Source organism: Passer montanus, unplaced genomic scaffold (assembly GCF_014805655.1).
Source record: "Passer montanus isolate IOZ18808 unplaced genomic scaffold, ASM1480565v1 scaffold8, whole genome shotgun sequence".
Lineage (NCBI taxonomy): Eukaryota > Metazoa > Chordata > Aves > Passeriformes > Passeridae > Passer > Passer montanus.
The window spans coordinates 7,048,355-7,074,237 of NW_024373256.1; the positions used below are offsets into that span (position 1 = coordinate 7,048,355).

General features: G+C 40.8%; 2 protein-coding genes and 1 long non-coding RNA gene across 3 annotated transcripts in view; all 3 read right to left on the bottom strand.

The window, feature by feature from the left end:
- The window catches only part of CYTH3 (cytohesin 3), a 48,885-nt gene extending 45,804 nt beyond the window's left edge, over positions 1-3,081 (bottom strand). Inside the window, exon 1 of the mRNA XM_039731678.1 lies at positions 2,823-3,081. Within this exon, the coding sequence (XP_039587612.1) occupies positions 2,823-2,853 (31 nt within the window). The 5' untranslated portion in view covers positions 2,854-3,081. The remainder of the gene's footprint in view (positions 1-2,822) is intronic.
- A 14,004-nt stretch (positions 3,082-17,085) lies between these two features.
- Positions 17,086-21,098, bottom strand: LOC120512894. The gene is made up of 2 exons (XR_005630155.1): positions 18,630-21,098; positions 17,086-18,057 (listed from the first exon to the last, which is right to left on the bottom strand). It is a non-coding gene; the product is annotated as an uncharacterized LOC120512894 (long non-coding RNA).
- A 2,494-nt stretch (positions 21,099-23,592) lies between these two features.
- LOC120512893 (small integral membrane protein 10-like protein 2A) lies at positions 23,593-25,883 on the bottom strand. Its single transcript, XM_039731682.1, has 2 exons — positions 25,657-25,883; positions 23,593-24,213 (listed from the first exon to the last, which is right to left on the bottom strand). Exons 1-2 carry the CDS (start codon positions 25,840-25,842, stop codon positions 24,193-24,195), a joined length of 207 nt encoding a protein of 68 aa, XP_039587616.1. The 5' UTR covers positions 25,843-25,883; the 3' UTR covers positions 23,593-24,192.

The following is a 25,883-nucleotide window of genomic DNA, read 5'->3' on the forward strand; positions in this document are numbered from 1 at the left end:
GGACTGAAAAGCTGCTGGATGACTAGAGTCAAATTCAGAAAACAAACAGGAGCTCTGTCCTGTGCCTGAAGCAGTGATTGTTTATACATTTTGACCTTTCACAGAGGATCACTTGCTCCCTGTGTGACCACACCAAGAGCACAATTGAACACGAGGGTCCCGGCCACTGGCACCGCCACCTGCGAGCCCGTGAGAAAAGCCACTCAAATCACACAAGATGTGGTTTTAAACCAACTGGGGAGAGGGAGGAGGAGAAATTTCCTGCACTAAGCAAACCACAGAGATATTTTAATCAGGACACAAAAGCAAGTTGAGCCAAACACCAACTGACTCGGATCATATCGCATCAATAATCCACGCACAGAGCTCCTGCTGAAATCAATGGGAGGCTTGTGTGGAAGTGGATTGTATAACATAAATGCACGGCCCTGTTCAGGGCTCCACATACAAAAGAAAAGGAGGTACTGAGAACAATTCCCTCAATTAGCATTTCTCTTCCATCAAGTGCTCCTAAAATAATAAATGCTAACTTTACACAGCTCTGTTTTCATTCACAGTTTTTATCAGAGGTGGTAAAACAACTGACCCCATTTGACAAATAAGAGAACTGAAGCATAGGATGCAAATCAAACTGATGAGCAGCGCAGCAGGCAGAGCTGAACTGGGAATAGCAGCTTACCTTCTGAATCACACTTTAATGTCCTAGATATTTACATGCTTATCTAGCTCAAGTCTCTAATTAGGGTGACTCTGTGCAGCCCTTAAATAATTTTGCATACTTCCTAAAGTACCTGTGCAGAGTGATAAGCTTAGCTGTAAGAGTTTCCCATTCAATAATGTCAATTTTATGAGGATTTAGAATGTCCTGCAGAAGTTCAAAACACTGGGCTGCCCTGGTCAGGCTCCAAAGGGAGTCTCATTGCTCAGGTATCACAAGTCTCATTACTCAACAGCAATAAAGAGTTTTAAAACAGGCTGTCAAATCCACACGTTTCCTGTCATTAAATAAAAAAGGGGGAAAAAACCCAAACAAAATAACAACTTGCCAATTCATTAGCTAGAAGCAACCTAACTAATCCTGGTGTTCCAAACTGACAGCAATCCCTAAGAAAAAGTGATACTGGGTCTCTATTCAAGAATAAAGTGCAATACTTACAAGTCAGAGTAAAATGTCACATACACCAATTGCAAAACAAAATTCCAGTCTCACTTGTCTGTGATTGTTTTACAACAATACACTATACTGTAGTTTGTCCCAAAAAAGCAACGTGTTTATTAAAGCGATATTAGCTTCACTTGCATGCTAGAGGTACAAATCAGGCTTCACATATAGAATTAGCATCTAGCTAAATGCAGACTGTGTCATCCCCAGGTCCTGAGTATTTGTCCTCCAATGCAAATCCAACTTCGAAATGTCTAACATCTTATGGAAGATTAATTCAGCAATATGTCCACTTTCTAGTTTACATTTCGCACGTGATTGAGTACCATATTACACAGGGTTAGTGCAAATAACAAGCATGTTCATTTCCCTTAACTACAGGTGCAAGTCCATAATACTGTGAAAATAACATATTTTGAGTTAAATGAGCTTTCTGCTCTTTACAATTACAGTGTTCAACTGCTTTGAATAATAACTTTTCAGGACTGGCTCGCTTTGTCTTTTGCTTTCCTTTTTCAGATTTTTTTAAAAGAGTTAAGTCTATCACTGTCAAAAAAGCAGGAATGTCTGCTAAGAAATGGCCACATTTCCAACCCACTGCTTGAAGAATTATTTTTCTGATTCATCATAGCATTATTTTTTCAAGTTGTCAAAACAAACACCACACCCTCTTGATTTCCGAGTTCTGGATAATTATATTTAGAATTAGCAAGTAGCGCGCAACTATTAATCATACAATGCTTAGCCCTTACTTTACCTATTTAGAGATCAGCCAGTGCATTCAAAGGCAGCCTGTTTAGCATCAGGTTTAAGATATACCCTCATCGCTGCACTCTGCAGCAGCACAGCACAGACGGGCACAGACACACTGAATACAGGGCAGGCCATGCAGTCGATCCCTCTGCCCCAGGGCAGGATCAGCTCCTGCTCAGCCACCATTATCGCTGATGATACACAAGAACTGGTTATTTCAGGCAGCAGCTTTACACACGCACTCACAAAACACATTATAAATTAAAGGAGGGAAGCGTGTGGCACGTCTGCAGTGCCTTAAACTGGGGCAGCGCGCAAGCCGGTCTGCGAAAGGTAAAAAATACAAATAAAAGCTTCCCCAACATGCGAGTCCAGATTTTCTAAAAGTAGTATCTAGCAAGGTTAACGCCGCTGCCTTTGGAAACAGTTCACCTTGTTTAAACTGGCTGAACCACCCCGTGATTATCACCGAGCCTCCATTAAGATGACACACACAAACAGAGCCCTCGCAGAGCTCAATTACTCTTTTCCCCGCTCCTACACCACCAGACGCGTACTTTTTCATATGGTGCCCCTTCCCCTCCGGCAGCGGAGGAGCAGCTGCCGCAGCGAGCACGGGGCTGTCACGGCGGCGGGGCCGGGACCCGCCTGCCCTGCCCTGCCGCCCCCGGACCCGCCAGACCCTGCCCGGCCGCGGGACACAGAGCCCCCATTGTGGCCCGACCCCTGCTCGCCCGCCCGGGCACTGCTCGGCAGCGCCGACACAGCGGCTCGGCTCGGGGGCGCCGGGCGGGACGGGGCAGCACCGGCGGCAGCGGCCGCAGCGGCTCCCAGGGGCTCCTGCCGTCCTGCCGCCGGCAGCGCCGGCTGAGGGGCCGCGTTCTCCCCACACGAGCCCCGCACTCACCGCCGCCACCTCCGCCACCCTCTTCGTCCATGTTGGGACCGCGGGCAGGGCGCTCCGCGGCGGCCGCGGCTCAGGGAGGCCCGGGGCTCGTTCCACTCGCTCGGCGCCTCGCGGCCGCTCCTGCTCCTTCCCCTCCTTCTCTTTCTCCTTCTTCTCTTCTTCTTCCTCCTCCGCTGCTACTACCGCCGCCGCTCTCTGCTGCTGCGCTCCGCAGCCCCGTCCCTCCCCGCCCAGCCCAACCTCAGCCCCGGCAGCCGCCACCGCCTCGGCCCAGCCGCCCGCCCCTCTCATGTGACCCGCGGAGGGGAGGCGGCCCCGCCCGGCCCCTCCGCCGCCACCCCCGCGCCGCAGGGTCGCGACCAGCGCCGCGCTGCCCGTCCCCCTCAGCGCCCCGGCCGAGCCCTGCTGCGGAGCGGAGCCTCCCGCCTGCCCTTTGCGGTGTTCCCTGCCCGGCAGGTCCCGCACGGCGCGGCCCCGCAGCGCCCAGGCCCCTGAAGCGACTTGCCCGGGGGCTGGCGGGGGTCGCCCGGGCAGTCGGCAGCGAGAGGAGCTTGGGCCGAGTCACTTGGGCTCGTGCCGGCTGGGGTCGTGTTTTGGGGTCTGCAAGAGCCAGAAATTGTCTGCAGAGCCCCTGACTATTTTTTGGAGGTCTAAAGACTCCTTTGGGGGTTATAGAGGGAAGCGGGGGAGAGCGGGAGGAGACTGGAAGGTGAGGGCTGAGATGGCCTGAAGCACTGTAGTGAGGGAGGACGAGGTGGGTTGAATCAAGTCTCTGGAAAAGAGCCCGAGACACCTGATGTTTCTGCATGTTTTCTCTCTGCTCCTTGTTCTTGTGCCCGGTGCTGGGTGCTCCCCTTGCCACAGGGGTCATGGAGAGCCTGGTGTAGAAATGGGACTGTGCCTCATTGTGTTGCTGAGCATTGTCTGTGGGTAACAGAAAGGACTCTCCTGCTTACTGCCCTAGGAGCCAGAGCATCTGTGGCATTTCTTTAGTCTTCAGTAAAGATCTTCAGTGAGTTACCCACCATGGGAGTCGGGATATCAGCAGCCTCCAAAGTCTGTAAAGGTAAGCTGAAGTGTACTGGCGCACATCACTCTTCCTTCCTTCCTTCCTTCCTTGGCACCGCCCCTTATTATTTTTTAAAAACCATTCGTGTCAAAATTTTATTCAGAAAGGAAGCTGTGGGAGGAAAAGGTCAGCCAACAGGAAAATATCGGGTTTTTCATTTTCCTTTTGTAGGCTGGCATGGGACAGAGCACCGTCTAGGAAGCTGTGTCAGGAGCACTCACCTCTTGACACGGCTGCTAATAGGTGGTTATTAGAGCCCATTTTGCTGAGAGCTGAGGTTTGCCTCTGACAGCTGCTCTGGTGATAAAGTTTTACCTCATCTAAAAATCATAAACCTTTAAAATACTCCTCTTTGTCTTTCATATTTGAAATTAAATATTGTTACAAGCTTAGTAAGTTAGTTATAAAAGGATATGATTACATAAAACAGAAGCATCACCTTGGTAAGAGATTTATTTTGAAATTATGTCTATAAAGTGCCATTAAAGGATGGCTTAAAATAAGTCTTAGTACAGATGAACTGACAGTGGGCTCTGAATATTTTTGCACACTGAGCAAACTGTTCACTTACATTAGTGGGGAATCTGGTTCATGAGAAAAATTCTAATTTTATAATCAATCACAGATTGTTTGCTCTCATTTAATTTATGCTGTTTTACACCTTTATATAAAGTTCCTTCCTTCCTTCCTTCCTTCCTTCCTTCCTTCCAGAATTCTAGTCCAAAATAAAAAAGACTAATCACTCATTCTAATAGCAGGGGGGAGTGAAGTGTGGAGAACAGTCCTCCTCCCACCCATTCAGTGCAAAATTCCTCTTCACTGCATGAAAGCAAAACTAGTTTTAAAACTCTCCAAATTAATAGCAAAGTGAAAACATATTTTTTGATGCAAGGAAGATATGAGAAATGTCTGTCCTAGTTACAAGTGACCAGTTGCAATATTTTATAGAAACTTATTAGTGAAATCTAATTTCAAACTCATGAGGTATGGAAAATGCTCTTTATTATACCTTCATTATTAATTTGAACAGAGAAATGTTCAGTGTTTTGCTGAATACTGTTGGAACTCTGGAATATATGTCATTTAATACCTTCTCAAAAAGAATCTCTTCTTTCCAGTCCTGCTTTAGTAGAATGACTTATTAATGATACACAGTACAAAAAAGTACTGAAATTATAGTGTTCTCTCCAAGGCCGTGTGTCTTTGAAAGGATGGCAGATATTCCTTAAAACATTTTCATTCATGCTGCGTGTATCATCAATACACTTACTTTTGCATGGGCCCGATCCTACAAGTGTTCTAAACACAAAGCTGTTAATTCTGTGTGCAAGGTGCTTTAGTGGACAAAGCTGTTCAGTCTGTAGGTGAGAGGTGTCACAGAAACTTTTAGGACCAAACCTTTCACTCTGTTGCCTCATTTTCCTGTGTATAAAGTAAAGCTCATGTCTGGCTGCAAACCTAACTAGGTCAGGAGTAGATTTTTTGAAAGTGTGTAAAATCAAGTAAAGAATTACAGTCACGGTTCTACTTTGTAGCTATAGCAGTTCTACCATAGCAGAACTCCTCCCTGGTTTTTGGCAATTCAACAGTAACACCACTATCATTAAATACAGGGTAGTTCCTTACCAACAAAGATGCCAGGAGCAATACAGGTTACAATCTCAGCAAATTCAAAGACAAACTCCAATAAATTATTTCCTGCTCATGTGGATAATTTTTTTCACATCTTCATTTTCTGGAATTTTGACCATTCTTCTGTTTTGAAGTACATATGAATTTTAATTTATTTCTTCATATTATTGAGACTTTCAATCAACAGTTTTCTCAGGATTGCTTGAATTTTTTTTTTCCTTCTTGCAGTGTCTTCTGTAGTCTTAGGTCTATTTTTACCACCAGTATGTTTTGCCAGTTTCATATCCACAAGTCTAAACTTCTGTGTTGGAAGAACTTTGTGGTGTGTCATTCATGTAAATAATAGTCTAATAGAAGGTCTGTTGAAATTATTTTCAGTGGAAAATTGGGCTTTCTCCAAAACCTGCTGTTGGCAGGGTTGATGCCTCAATGATAAATGTGGTTACTTGCTGAATTTTCAGGTAATATACTTTGCCTGGGTTTTTTTCTGTCCTTCTTTGGATAGTTCAGTAATTGTTTTGATTCAGTTTCCACTAAGAAGTAATCTATCATGTCATTTTTCATTTTAAGAGTTGAGGAGCACATCTGTTATGGCATTTGTCCCTATGCAGAGAGTCAGTGAAGACAACTGAAACCCTTACATCACATTTTTGTGGTCTATAAAGCTCATTAAATATTAAGCCATTCCTGTGGGTTTCGGTTTGAACCAGATTCCAAGAGCAGTGAATGAAAATAAAAATTTTACGATTATAGATTTCATAAAGTTTTTATTTCTAATCAAAAGCATGAGCTATGAGGATGTTCACAGTAGCATTGTATTCAAGCATAAGAAATAAAATTCTGAATTTTCTCAATGCAGAAAGAAATAAAGTAGCTGTTGGGCCATCAGACTGGATGTCAGTATCAGCCACAGGGAGATGGAATAATGCTCCTTACTGTTGGAAGGAAGACTCACCTCCATGCAGGTATTCCTGTTTCTTGTGTAGGCAAGACATCACTCACTTGCGAGTCTGGCTTAGTGTGATTTCTGTTAGATTTGGTTAGATGGATAGTTGCCCTGAAGGAAAACAGTTCATCCTAGAGACATGAACATCTGTACAGTCTTAATAACACATTCTCAGAGAATATAGATCTATTCCAAAAATATAGATACATCTTAAACAATACAGGTGTTGTGCAGTGTTTTATAATCTAGAATTGATTGGTTGATTCTGCAGCTTGCTCACATAGATGTCTCCCATTTTTAGGAAAATGGTACAAGCATTACAGTTCCTAAAACAACATCTTGTTGATAGAATCACTGTCATTAATACCTAGCCATTGTATTAAAGAATACTTTTGTTTCAAATCTAGACAATCAAACCATTTTTATTTTTTAAGAAGCATGGCTTAATAGTTTCCATGCAGAAAAGTCTTAGACCATCAGCATGTCCTTTTTTTCCCCTAGTTCTTTTGGTTTACTTTTTTTTTTTTTAATTTATCAGTACTGGAATAATCTAGAATTCTTAAACCCCTCAGGCAAACTCTTTGAGTTCCTCTGCCTGGCAGATGGGATTTAGCCATGTATTGTTTCTTAAAATGTTTATGTTGTCACACTTATCATATTTTTCTCAGCTGGAAAAACATTTTTGTAGAAAATCCTGTTTGCTGGTTGTCCCAAAGGTTTTAAAAGTGCTTGTACCTTTCATTTAGGCCAAAAAAATTTTACATGCAGGTATTTTATATTGTTTGGGGGAACATCAAAGCTAAAGCTTAGCAAGTCAAACATCTTTTATGAATGGTTCTTTTTTGTATGGATAGGAAGCTAGTTCCATTGAAATAGTTAAAACCCCCAAGAATAAAGATACGTCTCTTCTAAAAATTTTGCAGGGGTTTCTCTCAGATTAACTTTGAAATCATATCCTGAATTTTATTTGCAGTTAAATTCCTACATATTTGAGGGTTTGTGGGTTTTTAAAGATTTCTAAATGAGCTTTATCTACTCCTAGCATCAAATATTACTGGTTTTGGAAGGCAGTGGTTGTTTCCATTGTGTAACACTGATAGGGCCACTTGTGAGTCATTGAGGAAAAAACACCAGAATGTCCCAAAAACGCATCAAAAATTGCAAACGTCCACCACCTGTGCAATTCTTCTGATCTGAAATACACTTTGCATTAGAACTTGTTCTACCTGTATTAATTATGCACAGTACTAGACACAAGCAGGATGCTTTCTAGTATGAAAGCTGGGCCTAAAATAACAGAAAAAGAGGACTTGGAGTCAAAGAACATGGGCTGAAACAGATCACGAATGGAATTTTGCATGAAGCTGGAGAGGGTTTTTCTATCTCAGGAAAGTGTAAGAGCTTGATGTAAATTAACTCTCAAAGGAGAGTGTGCTGATTAAGGCCAGACTGTTCCCACCCTGAGAAGCAGCCACAGTCTGAATTCCCTTCTCCTGGCTAACTCCAGCTTGGCATGGTTAGATGCATTCTCACATACCACTCTCCAGTCCCAGCAAAGCCTGGGAATTTAAATTCCTCATTCATCCTACAGTGGGAGCTGCAGCCAGGCTGCAAACCATGCATGAATCCTGCTCTGGCTGCATGCACATGGCAGCAGCTGAGGGATGGGAGCTCACAGTTCCTTCTCCCTGCCTGAAGAAGCCTCCTCAGCCAAGTCCCAGTGTACCAGGGCTGGCATCCCCTGGCACAGGTGGCAGCCAAGTGACAAGCTGTGACACACAGTGTTAGAAGGGTCACCCCAGGTGCTCTTGTTGATTCACCAGTGGGTGAAATGCAATGGCATATCCCCACATGAGCTGGCTCAAATCTTGCTGCTGGCTAGTCAGCAGTGCACAAATCTGGGTTTAATAAATATGGAACCATAAATTCAGACAGGAGCAGGAACTGGCAACTAATGATTTTGACTTATTGTGGCCTCTGAGCTGTTTGTGCAGCTGTTTGTGAAGCCATGCTGTAAATCAAATCACTCGATCCAGATTTTTAAGGTTCTGTCTAATCTAATAATTTTTAACCAGAGTTGTTCCATTGATTAATGGACCCACAAGCAGTTGCATTGGCACAATTGCAGCACTGGTAGACTGTGACACACAGATGGTGTGGAAAGAAGGCTGTTGGATGGTAAGTTTGTCTGTGGGGACAATATCCCTGCGTAATTATAACCTTACTCTGAACCACAGACTCTATTAATTTCACTTTCTGATCCCTTGTGCTCAGCCCTTCTCAAACTGAGCCCATACTCAGGCTTACATACTAGTTACATCTCGTTTGGGCAGTCCTAATCATCTAATGGTAATACATTGATCAAGTGTGAACATGTATTTGCATTTCTCTCAAGGTTAGTGAGCTATGAGTTACAGTGTTTAGACCAGGATTTATCCTGCCTTTTTACTGGCAGCAGGAAGACAGATGGTATCAACTCTAGCATAAAACCATCAGGAGGAAAACCACTCACCAGTCCTTGTGTTTGAGGGTTTTGGGTTTTAAATAACTTTGTACTGCCAAGTTGAATTTGTACAAAGAATTTCATGCCACATTGCCATCCAAAATTTAAATTTATTGCATCATGAAATTGCAGTTATATACTGCTGAGAGTAGGCTTTCAGCTTCTCTCATAGGTTATTTTTGAATATACCTGTTGAGTCTAGGGAAAGGGGATGATTCTTTGTTAAAAGGTGATGTGTAATATTTTAAATTCTTGTGGTCTCTAGCCAATAAAAGTTCCCGTTTATTGTAGCTGTTGCAGTTAGAAATAAACAAATGGGTCTTAGGCAGAAAAACATTACTTAAATCCTTACCCTCTCATGGTTATGTGTACTGTTTTATACCTTTCATATCCTCACAGATGTAAGAATAATCCCATACAGATCTATACCAAATAAAAAGGTTTTGGCGTTTTCTTACCATAACTGAAGTGTACTTTCAATTTAAAAAGCAGATCCTCACCTTAATTGTCTTTCCCCTGCTGTAATTCTCTTTATAGTCTTAAAGAAATAAAAACTTTTCTCTAGGCACAAGAAGATGTTAAGCAAGGGAGAGTCGAAGTTAAAACTTGGCAAGAGCTAAAACAAAGAATTTTTCCAAGGAAATGGAGGAGACAGGTCAAATTAATTCCTTATGTAACTCCATTTACCTCAGTACAGTTACAGGAAGGATGAATTTGGTACCTTATACCTCTGTGGTCAGAAGAAGATTTCTGGGATCTCAATCAGCACAGTATAAAATAATAATTCTTAAGAAACAGAATTGTAATTTAAGTCTGGTAGAAGTGTCCTTGTTATTTTCAGTCTATTAATATGATTGTAAAAGAACAATAGGTCTGCAGAACAACAAAAAGAGGTCTTCATAAAAAGATTAGTACATGATGATTTGTAGCTTACATCCTTGGTAACATTTTTTTGTGGGAAAGAGGAATTCATGACAGACTGCTAAAATGGGCAGGGACAGCAGGGACAGCTTCTCTTTCTTGTAAATTCCAGAAGCTTTTCCCCAGTTTGCTGCATTGCAAATCCAACTTTTTCCCTCCAATCTCATCCTTCTCCTCTGAACACCCCTAATTCAAATTCTCCTTTCCCTCAAGATTGATCGGGCTCCACTGTGTGTGCAGGGGCCTCTGTGCCTTCTCTTTACTGATGAGTTTTTTTAGATTTTTCTCCTCAGGCAGACATATTCAGCCCTTTGGGACAGATAAAGGAGAGATGTTTAACCTCCACCGTAATTTCTTTTCAGATTTTAAATTTCAATATGTGTAAATTTGAGATGCTTTAAAATAATGCAAATTCACTGTGAGAGCCCAGCCTTCATATGCCAATCTGTACTAAAGTGTAGCTATACCCAGAGATTATTTCCATTTTAAAACTTTATTATGAAACATCATCCTTGCCTCTCCAGCCCACTGCCAAATTCAGGAAATACTTTTAATATCAATGTTAAGATCTTTTAATACAGTAACATTAAAGCATTCATATAGTGATTAGTGCAATGAAATTTAAGTCAACAGTCTGTCTTTTTTATCCTTACCAACTTGCTACTATCAGTTTTAATGCAGAGGAAAGTATCTGTGTATACAAGCATATAAAAGATGTGAAAATACAAAGGCATTTATTGAAAACAGACAAAACCAGGAAGATGATAAAATAGCAGAAGGAAGTGGCCTCACATATAAAAACTTTTGCTTTGTATAGCAGAATTTATCACTAAAAGCTCTGGCTGGCAGATTGCCATGCTTTGGACTAAACAAGGAATGTAACATTAAAAAAAATTGACTTAGTGTACAAAACACAATAGAAACAACAATGTCCTACAAAGTTATTAAATTAAACATTTTTTGTTTCCTTTTAATGTGGATCTTTAAAAGTTGTGTTATATTTTCAAATAGCAGAAATCTTATTTGCACAGATGCAGGCTCTCCTCTTAAGGATGTCTGCATTGATCCCTGTGCCATTCAACAGGATATATGAAATTCCCAAATATCCAAATTAAACAATGATGGTGGAGCTATATTTTGAAAGCAAATAATTTTATTTCAAAATACTGGAACTATTAAAGCATATTTTATGAAAAGTTACTCACTTTACTTCGGTTTTAATACACAAAGCTGCTTAAGAAAATGTGGACTGCTCAGTGTTTTCACACTGGATAAAGAATAAGTTTTTTAAACAGACTGTGTTCTCCATTTCTTTTTATGTTTGTGGGGAAAAAATGGAAAACATTAGGGAATAACAGTACAATTATGCCTGAAAGACTTTCACATAGCAGTCTTTGAAATCTGCTGTTGATGGAGAACACTTCAAAAGCAAGAGAATCTGGGATACTTGGTTCAGTTACTGTACCAGCTGAGAACAAATGAATTCTTTTCTGCAAGGATGTTCTTCCCCCTGGCCTGCTAAGGCCTGTGTTCTGGTATTCCTGCTGGAAGTGGCATCCACCAGGACGTGGATAATGAGCACAGCTGAATGCTCATGACTAACGAAATCCTGCCCCTGCTCTTTACTCTGAAAGGCTTTTCCAGAGCTCAGCAGTTAAGGAAGACTCCAAACCTGAAAAACAAGATGGCAGATAACTGCAATTAAAACAAACAGATAATTTTTTCAATGTCTTAATCACATTTGCAAGATAAATACACTGCCAAGTACTACTTATGTTCTTAAATATTGTCTCATTCACAGTTAAAACCTTTTCATCTTATTGACAGGAGTGGTTATCTCCTCCATACATGAAATCATTCCATGAAGTATTTTTGTGTTTCTTATATTTGAATCTCCAGTGTCCTGAGTGCTTCTGTGGAATTTCCATATTTACTCTCTACAAAATACAGTTGCCTGGTAGTTCTTTTTCTAGCTGCTGCTTTTTCCTGAAATGGTTTGGATTTACTGCATAATTTGTACAAAGCATTCTCTTCTATGAATGTCATTTTAATTTTGTTTTAGTAAAGCTGGGATGTTCTGACATGAGTTAAAAAGAGATAAATTCTTCATATTCTTCAGCTAAAATAATGAAATGCTGCCTTGAACCTATTAAAAATGAGATGATATTATTTTTATTAGATTATGAAATTGCAAGTAATGACAGATAAATGCAGATAAATCAGTATTCTTAGAAATCTGAACTGCTAATCAATAGAAGATGTTACTCCAGAATACTGACCATAGGCAACAGCAATGAGTAAAGCAATATCTTTATCACAATGGACTTTTGGAAGGTCTGTACTAATTCCAGAATAGCACAGCAGCAAAGAAAGGTGTGCTTTTACCATGCTTAATGCAGCACCTACAGCTACACACTTGGTGTGTGTTTCCATTCTTTCTACTGCACTTTTAATCATTTATGGAAAGCACTTAGGAGTATATCCTTGATCTAAACAAGCAGATATTAATGCATGTGTATGTTTATATTGAAGTGTTTATATATAGTTACTACATGCAGTCAGGAAAACTGCAATTTCATGTTTTATGTTAACGAAATGGTCTTTTATCTCCAAATCACAATATTTGAGGTGTGCTGGGAGCATGATGAGCAAAAGACTCCCTGAATGCTGCTGCAAAGCTGGTTGGACATCCTACCTTGGTTTCAGTCCAGTTCTGAACAGAGGCTTGTCCACTCACGTTCAGTCACTTGGCTAACAGGAACTCTTTAATTTCCTTACAGGGCCCCTTAGTAAAAGTTTAGACACAAACTCCACCTTTGAGTTTGGAGTCTGCCTCCATTGTTAAAACAATGCCTCCTCCCCTTCTGCTAACAATCAACAATTGTTTAACACTTCTGTAGCACTTCTTTACCATGATAACAACAGCAACTTTCTGAGATGTCATTTAACATATATGGCTGAATAATTGAATAATTGATCAAAAGTAGTAGATAAATATTAAAATTATGTTTAACTGCAGCACTAACATCAAGCAAAGTAATACAAGACTCAGCATATCACAAATGAACATTGTGTAGCTGAGAAAGGAAAAAATTAGAATGTAGTACTCCAGGAAATAGAAAAGTTACACTTCCTTATCATAAAAAGCTTTAATAACCTTGTTAACAATTACTTTGAGCAGTTCATGTGAGAATGTCTAAGATTAAAAAGCAGTAGTGAGCTTAAAGCTGTGTAAAAAGTCTTATCAAAAGCTGTTATCAATTTAATCATTTAAACAAAGTAGCAAATGTTACCATTTTATAAACTGGAATTCCAAAGAGATTTCTCTAAGAAGACCATCTATATGCTATAACTTTAGACATGATGTATTTTATTATTATAATAGTCAGATGGCAAATTCTGTCTCTTTTCTCAAGATAATACACTTAAAGATGGCTGTCCTGTGGAGAGTACAGTATTTGGAATGTATGCAATAAATTTCAAGACCCTTCAGGAACAAGATATTGTCTCAATTGGAATGGCTGGGAAGATTCACATTGACTCTGCTGTGCATAGGGCTGTACTTTTAACCCAGGCTAAATTTAATGATATTCCCATAAATCACCAAGTCCAGGCATTGTAGCTCAGCTCACACAGGCAGATCCTCAGCTCCAGAGCTCTGATTAAGTCAACAGGGCTAGACATCAGTACTGATCTTGTGTGATTGGATTACAGGATTGGAGCTGTGATTTCTCCTACTGAAACCACTCTAAGGTACTTAAATAGATAAATCCTACTATCAGATTCCTTTTCTTGTTGATTACACTTTCTGAAATGTAAAAAAAAAGAAGAAAACAAAATGACCACAAAAACAAAAAAAACCCAACCTTGCTTTCTCCATGTAGCATTGTGATAAGATGCATGTAGGGCTGGAAGGACAACAGAAATACCTCTAGGGGAATAATAGTAAAAGTGTGATTTTCCTTTTCCACAAAAAGTTTGTAAAATATTTGTGCTTTTTTTATTTTCTCTGAGCCCATATCCACTTAATCCCACCCTCCCCATGTGATCTGAACTACTTAACAATTTCTGTTATAAAGGAAAATCGTGTCTAGGTTGTTTCCTGTCTCACGTTTTAATTCATACCTTCTCATCCCATGTTTCTGGCAAAATAACCTATTGAATTAAACCACTAATATGTTCAAAACACTTTTTTTTAATTAGTTGGTCTTTCTGTTTTTTTCTCCATGAGTTTATTCCTTGCCTCTCAGGTTTGTATGTTAGGTTGAGAGGAGTCACCTTGTGTATCTCATTATCTTACCAAGGCTGGAATATCTGCTAGGAGGCAGAAGAGCCCTCCCAGGCAAATCACTTGCGGATTTAACAAACACATGTGAGTAACAAAGATTGACCAGAAATACTGTCACTTATAAAAACATTCTTTTATACTGTTAACTATAGTTAACAATAGCCATATATAAAAGGGACAGTGCTGTTTCAATAGAGTCCTTCAAAAAAACCACTTCCTTTGTGATGAAAGAGAAATGCTCAAATATCCATTCAGGAATACCTACAATTCCTAATGAAAATATATTAGAATCAACTGTAAATTGAGCAAGTAGCAAAAAAAGCTTGATGAACTCACTGTAACAAAATATCCAGTGATGAAAAGCTTTGCAGACTTCTGCTTGCCAGCACTGGCAAGGATGTAGTTTAGCTAAATAGAAGGAAAGCAGAAGATACAGCTATCAACTGCAAACGAATGATTATAAACTAGAAAGAAAATGTGAGGAAGAGCTCTGAAAATTATGATTGACAGTGACAACACAGACCAGACAGCTTTTATTTTAAGCAACAGATTGTTTGGAACATACACCGTATATCAAAGTGAAGGACTTGAAACCTGCTGTAGTCTGTACAGATGTTCTCACTCAGAAAGCAGCTAGAGGGAACAGAAGATAAAAGAAGGCTGTCCAACTTCAAAAAAGGTTTGAATTTTCATTCTGTTTTGACAAGTTTCTATGCTAGTCTCTGATTTTCAATGTGGTAGAAAATTCAGCATCTACAAACCTGACCTAAAGTAAGAAACACCTGAAGGGGTACAAACAAACCCTTAAGAAGGTGCTATACCACATCATGAAGTATTTTTTGTTGTTTTCATCTTAAATGCTTTTATATTGAAGAAGACAAAAATTGGAAATGCTGTAAGTGTTGTAGCTCTGGAGCAGGTCATACGTGCTTGCAGTCAGCATGCAGTACCTGGAATGCAAGGCTGGGATCTGAGGGGCCATTTAGGAATCCCTGCTGCAGAAAAGATTTTTTCTTTATGATACAAAGCAAGACAGGATTACTGAGCTCAGAAGGGTTATTTGTGAATAACTTCCAGCTAAAGTGATTAAGGGCTTCAGCCACTAGCCCCAGAAAAAAACCAACAGAGAGCATCAAAAACATCCTGCTTGTCATTGCTGCTGGCTTTTTGTTCAATGAGCAAGAGGTCTGTGTTGGTTTTGGTCCTTTGCCCTTGGGGGCACTTTTAACAAAACATAATACTTGAAAGAATCCAAAATGTGTTTGTTTTTTTTTTTTCTTTTCTTTGAACTAGGAGGTTAAAGATAAATAAAGGAGTATTTTGATATGTCTAAAAAATACTTGTGATAACAAATAGACAAAGCACTTCCTAACGTTTAAGACTTAGAAGTGCACTTTACAAACATGCCACAGTTCTTGATAACAAAAACCCCATCCAATACTTTTTTTTAATGTAAGGTAAAGCACTCCATCCTGTTTTAAAAAATCAGCTCTCTAAGAAATGTGACTATCTTTAGCAGAATCTTTGGTACTTGTGTTTGGTTTAAGGTTTTGGGGTTTTTAAATTTTAAGCTGCTATAATATCTGCCAGAAAAAGCAAGAGCCAAGAAACGTACTGAAGAGATAAATGTTGTGATGAGTGTAAATTGGTAAGAAGTTCCTCTGGCAGTCTCAGATTTGGGCTTTCTTTCTTTCTTTCCAGATTTCTCAGGAAATTTGGGCTGCTGTCCAGATGAGTTGCTCTTACAGAATTTTACAGTATGAGATGAACAAAGAGACTACCACAAAGTCATAGGCCACCAATTTAAATCCGACCTCAAAGCATTTCACATCCTAATAGGAAGAGATTTGGATATGCAGAGTAGCATGTCTATTTCTGAGTTTATTTGCAAAAGTATTCAGAGTTCCTTAACACTGCCCATTGCAGGTATCATGCCCAATTCTATAAATGTATGTAAAACAACTGATAAACCATCTGAAAGTGATGACAACATGAGTAATTAAGGCTGTATCACACCACTGTCACAGTGAGTGGCTGGAACATCATGGACAAAGGTTACAGTTTCCTGTTTCAGGATCTGCCATACAAATTCCAAAAGCCATGAGGAACCTACAGTGATGTGCAGGGAGCACTGATAGCACTTTCTTAGCCATGGAGGTCTAACCACATGCCAAAACTTTACAGAACTTTATTAGATTTATTATATTCGTTTTTTTCCTCTTTCCTTTTTTTCTGTTTAAATGCTTGTTTTGAGGGACAATATAATCTCATAATAACAATAACATTCTTCCTCAAAACTACTACTTGTGGCAGCAAGGGATCCCCAGACCAAACAAAAACTAAGTTTTTTGAGTCTAGAATCAAAAGGTCACCTGATAGCAGCTTTCAGAAGAGAGATCTCTGAAGGGTGAGTGGCTCCTGCTTAAATGTTTTTTAATGTTCAACATTTAGCAGAGGATACATGTTTATTCTGCTCCTTTAATGGGAATATTTTATTCAACAGAAACAAAAGCTCTGGAGTATCTGTTAATATCATGGTGATTTTAGCTGTGCAGAGAAATACCCAGCAATTCTTGTCCTGGATGATGCCAGAGACTTGCTATGGCCATTACATCTATTTACCATGGTTTGCTTTCCCCCTTAAAATGAAGCTATGCTGTAAGATTGGAGCTAATGAAACTAGCCTTGAGTTCACATACAGGATTTTCAAGGTCAAGTGCAAGCATTGAGCCCTTTTATCCTCACAGAGGTTTTAAATTTGTTTGGTTTCTGTAAACACACATCTCTCAAATTGCACCTCTGGAAAAGCCATTCCCTGTCTGACTTCACATTGTCAGAAACACAGTCTCTTCAAGTACAATTTATACAGTGGAAAATCGGAATGAGAAGCACCAAAACTACCTCTTGTCTTTTAAAAAAGATTTTTATTTCTGTTTTTAAATAGCTTGACAAAACCCATCCATTGGTACTCTGAGTTCAAATGTAAACAGTTACAATACATTACTGCTGTGTATTGATTTTGTACATTAACCTATCTGCAGTGACAATCCGTAAGACAAGGCAAACTGAAATGCACTGAACTAAGATGTACTAACAATGCCATAACTGAAAATACTCCAAAGACTGATGTGTAACTCCCTCCTGTGGTGTGAGTGAGCAGCTTCGTCCTCAACAGCTTCCGGCAGCTTGGGGAGCACTGCTGATATTCCAAAGTCTCTGTTCAGGTTTCAAGTCTGCTCTGGAAACTTCTCTCCCAAGTTAAAAGTGTCACAATACATTTTTAAAATACATACAAAGTTGTAAACATCTTTCTCTGGAACAAAAAAATAAATGGTTTGTGCCAGCCTTCTCCACCTCCCACGTTGCTATAAAAAATAATAATTAAAAAAACAATAGGGCCAAAGACCAAGGCCATACACTAAAATTGTTCTGCAGGGATGTAATCACAGTTTACAGGAAGTATTGAGTATCAGCATTGAAAATTAGTCACCATCAGATAGCAGAACCCATTTTCAAGAAATGGTTTCACTCAACTTCAAGTGATGAATCAGGCACTGAATATTTGATTTCCCTACTTTTAAGAACAAAAGCTTAAATTACATTTGGATATTTTGTTTGATAATAGCTAAAATTGACTGCAAACAGAAAATGAAACACTGATGCTTTTGCAAGTTTGGGGTTTGACCACTTTTGCTGTCAGGTTTATAACGATCTTCCATGAAGAAGGAAGGAATTTCAAAACAGACTATACATATATTGAGATCACACAAATAAAATAGACCTTTTCAAGGCAGATTTTCTTTGTGGAAGTCCCTCTGGTCATTTTCTAAAATGTTTTAGCTTTTATGTTTATTTCACCATTAACAATGAAATAACCTGCAGCAGAGCGTCAGCCTCAGCGAGAAACCCGGCTGGCCGAGGCCAGCGTCACTGGCAGCACAGTGACGCCCCCTGTATCCTCTCAAGGATTGGGGTGCGCCTAGGGCGTGGAGGCCCGGAGTGACGGAGGATTCCGGAGAACGACGAAGACTGCAACCCGCAGGAAAGACAGGAGGCGTTCTTTCGGGGTGCCAAGGTTCGGTTTAATTCCCAAGGGAGGACCGCCGAAAGACCAAGAAATGTGCCTGACAGCAGGTTATAAGGGATACAAAGCAACCAATCAGGGGGTAGGGGGGGTGTAACAAGATATTAACGGACAAACCTAACAACCAACCACAATAACTCAAGGGAGTGGCCCCGGCCCCTCGTCCAATCACCCCGCAGAATTAAGAGAAACTTCTAGAAAGTAGGAAGAGTGTGCTGGATGACGGACAGGGACTCGGGGAGGAACCTAACCAAACTGGGGAGGAGCGAAGGAGGAGTGAGGGAGATTGACAGGTAACTGATGTCCTGGGACCGGACCAAACATAAAGACAGGGGGGAGCGGGCCAGCGCGATCCCACAATAACCATCTTAGTCTGAATCTTGTATCACTACTTCCAAAAATACTACTATAATGGAGATTTTGGGATGCAGAAGAGGATTAATTTCAAAGTACAATAGAATTTGCTCTTAGCAGTACAGGCTGGTAAAGGATAGCATTATTCTTGCACTTCTGAATTTATTATTCTTGTTTTCACGCTGTCAGGAGATTGATATCTATGACCTTGTAATTTAAGTATGACAGTTAATCATAAATATCAGTACTTTTATAGGCAACATTTGGTTTATTTTAAAGTTCTAGCAAGTGCAGCTCTTCCTTGAGGATTAGAGGCTCTGCAGTCTAAAAAGGGTTCTCCCCCACTCCCAGGTACTGGCTGTGCCTCACAGAAACAAGTGGCAGAACACACTCTGTGCACTCTTAGGGGGAAAAAAAGGTTTTAAAATACTAATGTACTCTTTAATGTACTCTTCAATTTTTTGAAAAGTTACACTAAGTTCTAACCTTAATGTATTTTGTAAGCCCCAGATTCTAGCTGCAATTCTCAGCTGTCAGAGGTACCACATACTCAAATGAAATATTGGATTTTAATTGAAGCAGCTGTTTTGAAGAGAAAAAAAAGCAGAAATGAGTCACATTGACTACATATTGCTCTGTCAGTTATACCACCTGTCATACACCCTAATGAGACTATGGACTCTTACATCTCTACATGGTTTCTGTCAATTTGTTGTGCATAATTAATTACAGGACAATGTTTCTGAGGTGGAACAAAATATCAGCATATGTTTATGCTGAGAAATTATAGGGAGAGAAATATGTGCATGACCAGGCCATAAAAACAAAAGGAGCAACCTGACAATAAGATTATGTATTAGGAGAGTACATACAGGCTTGCTTCTTCCAAAAATTAAATGTGTATACCTATAAGGGGCAAAGGTGGAGAGAAGGAGAAAGGAAGCAAACTTTGGCAAAGTTTAAGAAAGTGCTGTCTTTACAGTCCTAATAATAACTTTAAAAAAAGAGAGAAATAAACCACAAACAAACAGCAAACCACCAAATATCAAACAACAGCAAAACCAAACCCAACACTGAAAAAGCAAAAGGCTAAAAAATGTCTACAGCTGGGACTGTCCCCTGTGCAGGATGATTCAAGACACAATAGCTGAGATTGCACTGGCTAAAAACCACAGGGAGAAGTAACACCACCATCTCTACTGCGTTTTGCACTGCAGGGTCAGAAAGTAAATAAGCATTTGCAAAAGCATCCCAACATCACACTGTGGTAAAACACTTTTTATCTACATGCAGAGCTCTGTGCACACATTTAAAAGTATATTTTCTTTTCATAGCAGTACACCACATAGTACATTTTCACTCAAATGTAACTTGTAGGAAATTCTCTTAATATTGAGTGTTTTCTTATTTATTTTCTAATGGCAGAAGTAAAACTTTGCTATGTAGTGCAGGAAGGATCTGGACACTAATCAATGACATTTTAGATAGCACAAGTTGTTTAGTAGAACCCTGACATTTTGCTTAGAAATAACCTCTTCCTAAAGAAGGATGAGAGACAAAAATACAGAAATATGAAGGCAACTCTTGGTTGAGTATAAAGGTCCCTTACCCCTACTAAGAATGTTATTTTTCTGTACTGTAATAATCATCTGAGACAGCCCTAACACATTAACTCAAGAGAGTTTTCCACACTGGACATAGTGAAGCCATGAAACTCCACACAAACTGGTTCTTGGCCAAGACACCTTCCATCTTTTGAGATGAGTTAATATCAGAACATCTGTAGGAAGAGAACAGTGGCCTAAACCACATAGTGTTAGATTTATCTATAGTTTCAAAGGATGGATGCCATCCTTCAGGTTCCTTATTCTCCCTCCAGACAGGAAAAGCCATTTACACATTGTCTCAGTCAGGGCAGGCAGTTCTGTTAGTGCAAGAACAGTGCTTTCAATCCATGGCCTCCCCAGGCTTAAAGTGCAGTCTGTTACATGAGATTTTAACATACCAAACTATGCTTTATTTGAATTTCAGAAGGAATGTTCAAGTTAAAATTACCTTTTAGGTTTTAAGCAATAAAATTCAAGGCAAGGTACATAAACTATCTTAAAATGGATTAAATCCACTTATTTAAGTATTCTTTGTATCTTATGGTCAATATACATATAATACACAACAAACATCCATCATTTCACTTAGCTGTATTGTATTTAAAGTGATCCTGTAATAAGTGATGAAAGGCCACACATTCAAACAAGACTTTGCTTAAAACAGGACTGTATTAACTGGACTGTGATATGTAACACAATTCAATATTCCAAGATCTCCTCTTCCATAGGCTTGTCATCAATAAGGAGAAAACCCTTGGCACTCTGCTGTACACACATTTAAATTCCAGTTTATTGGTGGTGTCTCTCATGTTTCATGCCCCTCCCCTCTGAAATCACCATGAGAAAAAGGTGCATTAAAAACTGTGGGTTTAGTATTAACTGGACTGTGATATGTAACACAATTCAATATTCCAAGATCTCCTCTTCCATAGGCTTGTCATCAATAAGGAGAAAACCCTTGGCACTCTGCTGTACACACATTTAAATTCCAGTTTATTGGTGGTGTCTCTCATGTTTCATGCCCTCCCCTCTGAATTCACCATGAGAAACTGTGGTTTTATGCCTTTAGCTACTCCTCTTGCCTATTAACCTGACAATCTCACCTACAAGTTATTGTGTAGAACTATGGTTCCCAAAACATGTAGTTCCCAAATGACATACAGCAGAGAATGTTCCAGGCCAAACCAGTCAGCTGTACAAACAAGGTCTCAAGTAACAACTGCAGGTACAGCTGTGCCAATTGATCCTTTGTACAGAAGCCCAAGCACTGAATTTAGGGTGCAGGACTGTGTTCATGCACACCTTAAGGCTCACCATACAGGGAGGGTATGGCTGTACCTGGGGAGCTGCATAGAGATTTAACACGGAATTGCACAACGTTGTCTTCAGCAATCAAGCCAGCTTAAACAGGCTCCAACCCCTCCCAGCCTTCATTCCTCTGCCCTCAGCTCTGCCAAGTGTTTTTTTGGGTCAAGATACAGGCAGACAGCAGCTTAACACTGTAACTCCAAGCCACAGACATTTGGAGGAGTGTCTGTTTCTGGTGTTCTGGGATGCCAGATCCACATCACGTCAGGACTCTTGAGCCTCTGCAACACCATGTGTTAACCTGTGTTAATAGCACTCACTGCAAGGCTGATAAACTACAGCAGTGGAGATGAGAGTGGATGGCTTGACTGAGAGGGAACTGCTGCTGTCAGAATAATTACTTACAATACATAATCCAGTATTATTTTGGGGCTTTCAGTCACTCCATGACAGGTAATTGCACAGTCAAAAGTTAAGCAATCATTTAAATGCACACCAGGGAAAAGTTATTTTCTAAATTAAAGAAGTGGCTTTTCATCTCTTTTAGCATCTGAAAGAAACAATCAGCCAATGGGGATCATGAAAACACAGTGTTATCACTGCACATAAAAAGTAATATATCTTACTGATAATCAGCATCTTATCTTCATAATCAAAGACCTCTCTACACATGTGTGCTAACAGTTCAATAACCACCACACTGGAAACTACTGGCTTTCCAGCTAAGTTCAGTTCAAACTAAATGCAACATCACTTCCTCTCTTTCCAAGATGAAGCAAGACCAGCTGGCAAAAAGGATACCTAGTGTGTGAATCACTGGCATGGATACTTAGTGTGTGAACCACTCTACTCCACGTTAAGTCCTCACTTTCAAGTCAGAGTCAAGGGGAAGCTGAAAATGCATCCTGACCCACAGCAATACCTCCCTCTTTATGTGAGCCTTTGGAGCACATGAAGCTGTTCTACAGCAACGCCCCTGCTGAGAATTTTGGAGTTCAAAGTTTGACCTACTGCAAATGAGTTTCTCCACTGAAGTGCCATCAGGAGCCTGTCCCTCAAAATTCTATTCACCAGCAGCTCTATGGATTCCAGCATTCTTGCCCTGTTCTTTGGCAATCCTCATTATCACAAGCCTATCCCAAAGCCAAAGTCAACAGGCCCAGAAGCTATTGCTGTATTTCAGCAATAACAATCACTCTTTCAAGGAAAAAAATTGTTTTAGAAAGTTGTTTACAGTGTCTATGGTAGCACAATGAAGCTCACAAGGTATTGTTAAATTAGAGCAGTACCATCCTTGGAAAGGAACACTGCTGAGAATTATGCTGTATTGAACACCACCCTCCCAACAGCTTCCAGTTCAAAGTTTTAAGGACTGATACATCAATTGCTGTTGGATTCAGAGCAGGAATTCAATTCTACAACAAACAAGTTTCATTGGAAATGGGTATAAATAGTACTAGCCAGAACACTCCACTAATACAAACTCTATATAAAACAAAGATCTGTGCTAATCAAATTGGGTTCTAGGTTAGTGTTAACAGCAGACCTGCAGAAGTCTCAGAGTCTGAAGATTATGAAGTTCTTTACACACAGATGCAGCTACTCCTTACAAAAAAAAAGTCCCTATTCTTCCATCAGCCTGTTTAACTAGCAGTTATACAACTACAGTTTTTACTTCAGCTAATTCTTACTAAAACCTGAACTGTAACCTTGTCTCTTATTTTCTGCTAATATTAAAAATAGTCGTTATTAAAATCTCAGTACTTTTTTACCTTCACTACTGCATACCAGAGACCTGCTAGTGCAAAAGCTAGCACACAGATTACTAGCTGTATGATGTGAACATTATTAGTCACATACTGTATATTCATAAACATTTGCTCATATCCAAGTGTTTGCTCTGAAGATACAAGGTTTAAGCAACAAAGCAAAAAACAAGGTTTCTGGCTGTTTGAGAGTCCCATAGCAGAGTTGTTCAGAGAGGCAACTGGATTAGAAGAGGAATCAGGAAGTCCACCAAACTCCAATGCTTTAAAAAATACAAACTGCAATTCATTCTCTTTGCTACTGCTCATTTCTAATTCCAGAAACCACAGGTTTTTATTATACTGCAAATTTCCCAGCCAGAATTGTGCAAAACATACAAAGTTGTCTCCTGGGCAGCCTGAGCTGAAGTCTCCAGAAATGCTGCAAGCTTCTTCCAGCCAGCCTGTTACTGAAATGCCACCAATGCAGTGAGAAACCCCATCGAGATTGTCTTTCCCAGAAGAAAAATGCAGATGAAATGAATCCTTCCAAGGAGCAGCTGCACTTGAGTTCATCCCTGCTGATTCACTGAAGCTCAGGGGCATTTCCTTGCCAGCAGAAGACAGAGGTATAGTATTAAAGAGAGAAAAATTCCTGGTGTTATGTAATTCTTGTAAACTGCTACGATGATTTTGAGAACTGTCCAACATGGAATGCACGTGTGTCAGATGAGCTGCTGGCTTGTGATGATCTGGGCCATTGTCACATACTCGTTTCTGGGTAAAATCTTCTTTCTTCATAGTCCTAGAGCACACGAGCAGAGTTTCCTGCTTCACAACAGGCTGGATTTGAAGAAGAGTGTGGCTGACTCTAGTTGCAGCATACAGCAGAAGCAGCACACCAAGTCACACGTCAATGGATCTCAATATGGACCTAAAGAGAAAGAATGCAGGAAGTTATAACACTGATAACCCAGTTTCCTGGTTCCCAGTGTACTGAACCAAAAATAATTAACAATCTTTCACATAAAGAATAACCCAGCTACAGAAAGTAACAGTTGTCCCAACAGCCAAGTCTCCCTGCAGGCTGCTTGAGCACGTCCAGAGGGGTAGGAAGTGTGCCCAAACACCAGCTGCCCTTCTATAGTTTCAGTTTAATCTGCTACAAGCTCTCTTTTGGTGACAGGCATGAAGGTGAGTCAGCAAACCAGCAGCCAGAGATTCGCTGTGTAACAGCAGCGTTCCCTTCACCAACAGGCACACAGGCTGGGGCTGATTAGAGGCTTAACATGAAAGGTTGATATTAAAGTAATCCTCCTGCAATCAGAAGTGCAAGCTGAAATCAGACACACAACACTGGAAATCAGCAAAAGCTTCCCGGAGGGAACTGGTCAGACTGGCTGCCCCAGCAGAGCTAGCGGTGCCAGCTGCAGCACAAAGGACGGGCTGGTGCTCCCGGAGAGCCAACGCTGATAAGGAGCAAAGGCAAGGCTTTTTCAGCTGCCAGGGTTACCAGCTACGTGGACAACTCCTGGCCATCTGGCTCATTATCAAGCTTCAGAATTTTAGGGCAAATCACAAAAACAAAAATAGGGAATGCCACATTTTGACCTCTTCCCATTTCAAATTACCTTTTACAAGCAACAACTCCAAACCAGACTTGTTTTTCAACCCTTGGCCACTGGCCAGATGTCAAAACTTTCATTACAGCTATGTTTAGGAGGAGAAAGAGTGTCTGATCCGTGGCTAGAACAGATGTTTGCAGCAACAGCGCACAACCTGTTTCTGCTGCCAGTTAAGTTAAAAGTAAATCTTATTTCATCACAAAAACAATGAAACTTCAACCCTACAACAGGTCAAAGCTGTGTTAGAGAGTTACACGTTTTGTAGAAACAGGCTCAAAACAGGAGAGACACAAATTAAATCTGAAACATCTTTTTCATGCATTTTCCACTGAAATTTAAAACTGTCTGCATTTTCCTTGCTGCAACTGTTCTTGATTTAAAAAAAAAAAAAAATCAAACTATGAAGGAAATTATTTTCTCTGTTCCTTACAAGGTGTCAGGAGCGTGCTATCAAAGCGCACATATTCGCAATTCATTTTAAGTATTTAAGCCAGCTGTGGCTCAGGAGAGGCCCAGGAGAGCGGCACGTTTGCCGCTAAGGCGCAGAGCAAGCGGCACAGCGGGGCACTCGAGCCGGCCAGGGCAAGGGCAGGGCTGGGGGCTGCACCCGCGCACAGCCCCCGCGACACTGCCCTGGGACACAGCCCCCCGGGCCCGCTCCGCCGTTACTCGGGGCAGCGGCTGCGAACCGCCCCGGCCCGGCCGGTGACACCGGGACACGAGCGCGGCCCGGCCCCGCCGCCCCCGCCCACCTGCAGCCGCACGTTGAGCATCATGGAGGCGACGATGTAGAGGTAGGGGAAGTTGATGCGGAGCTTCCAGGCCAGGTCGAAGAAGATGAGGAGGGTCCTGGTGAGCCCCTTGCAGAACACGCCGTAGGACCTGGCCGCGGCCGACTGGGAGAGCCTGGCAGCGAGCGCGGACAGAGCCGCCGCCATAAACCCGCCCCCGCTCCCGCGGCCGCGCCGCGCCCGGGCGC

Bases quoted from the DNA above. Each gene is read 5' to 3' on its own strand.
- LOC120512893 (XM_039731682.1), bottom strand. From the start codon at position 25,842: ATGGCGGCGGCTCTGTCCGCGCTCGCTGCCAGGCTCTCCCAGTCGGCC. The intron at 24,214-25,656 runs GTGGGCGGGGGC...CTTTCTCTTTAG, and splicing joins TGCTCAACGTGCGGCTGCAG to GTCCATATTGAGATCCATTG.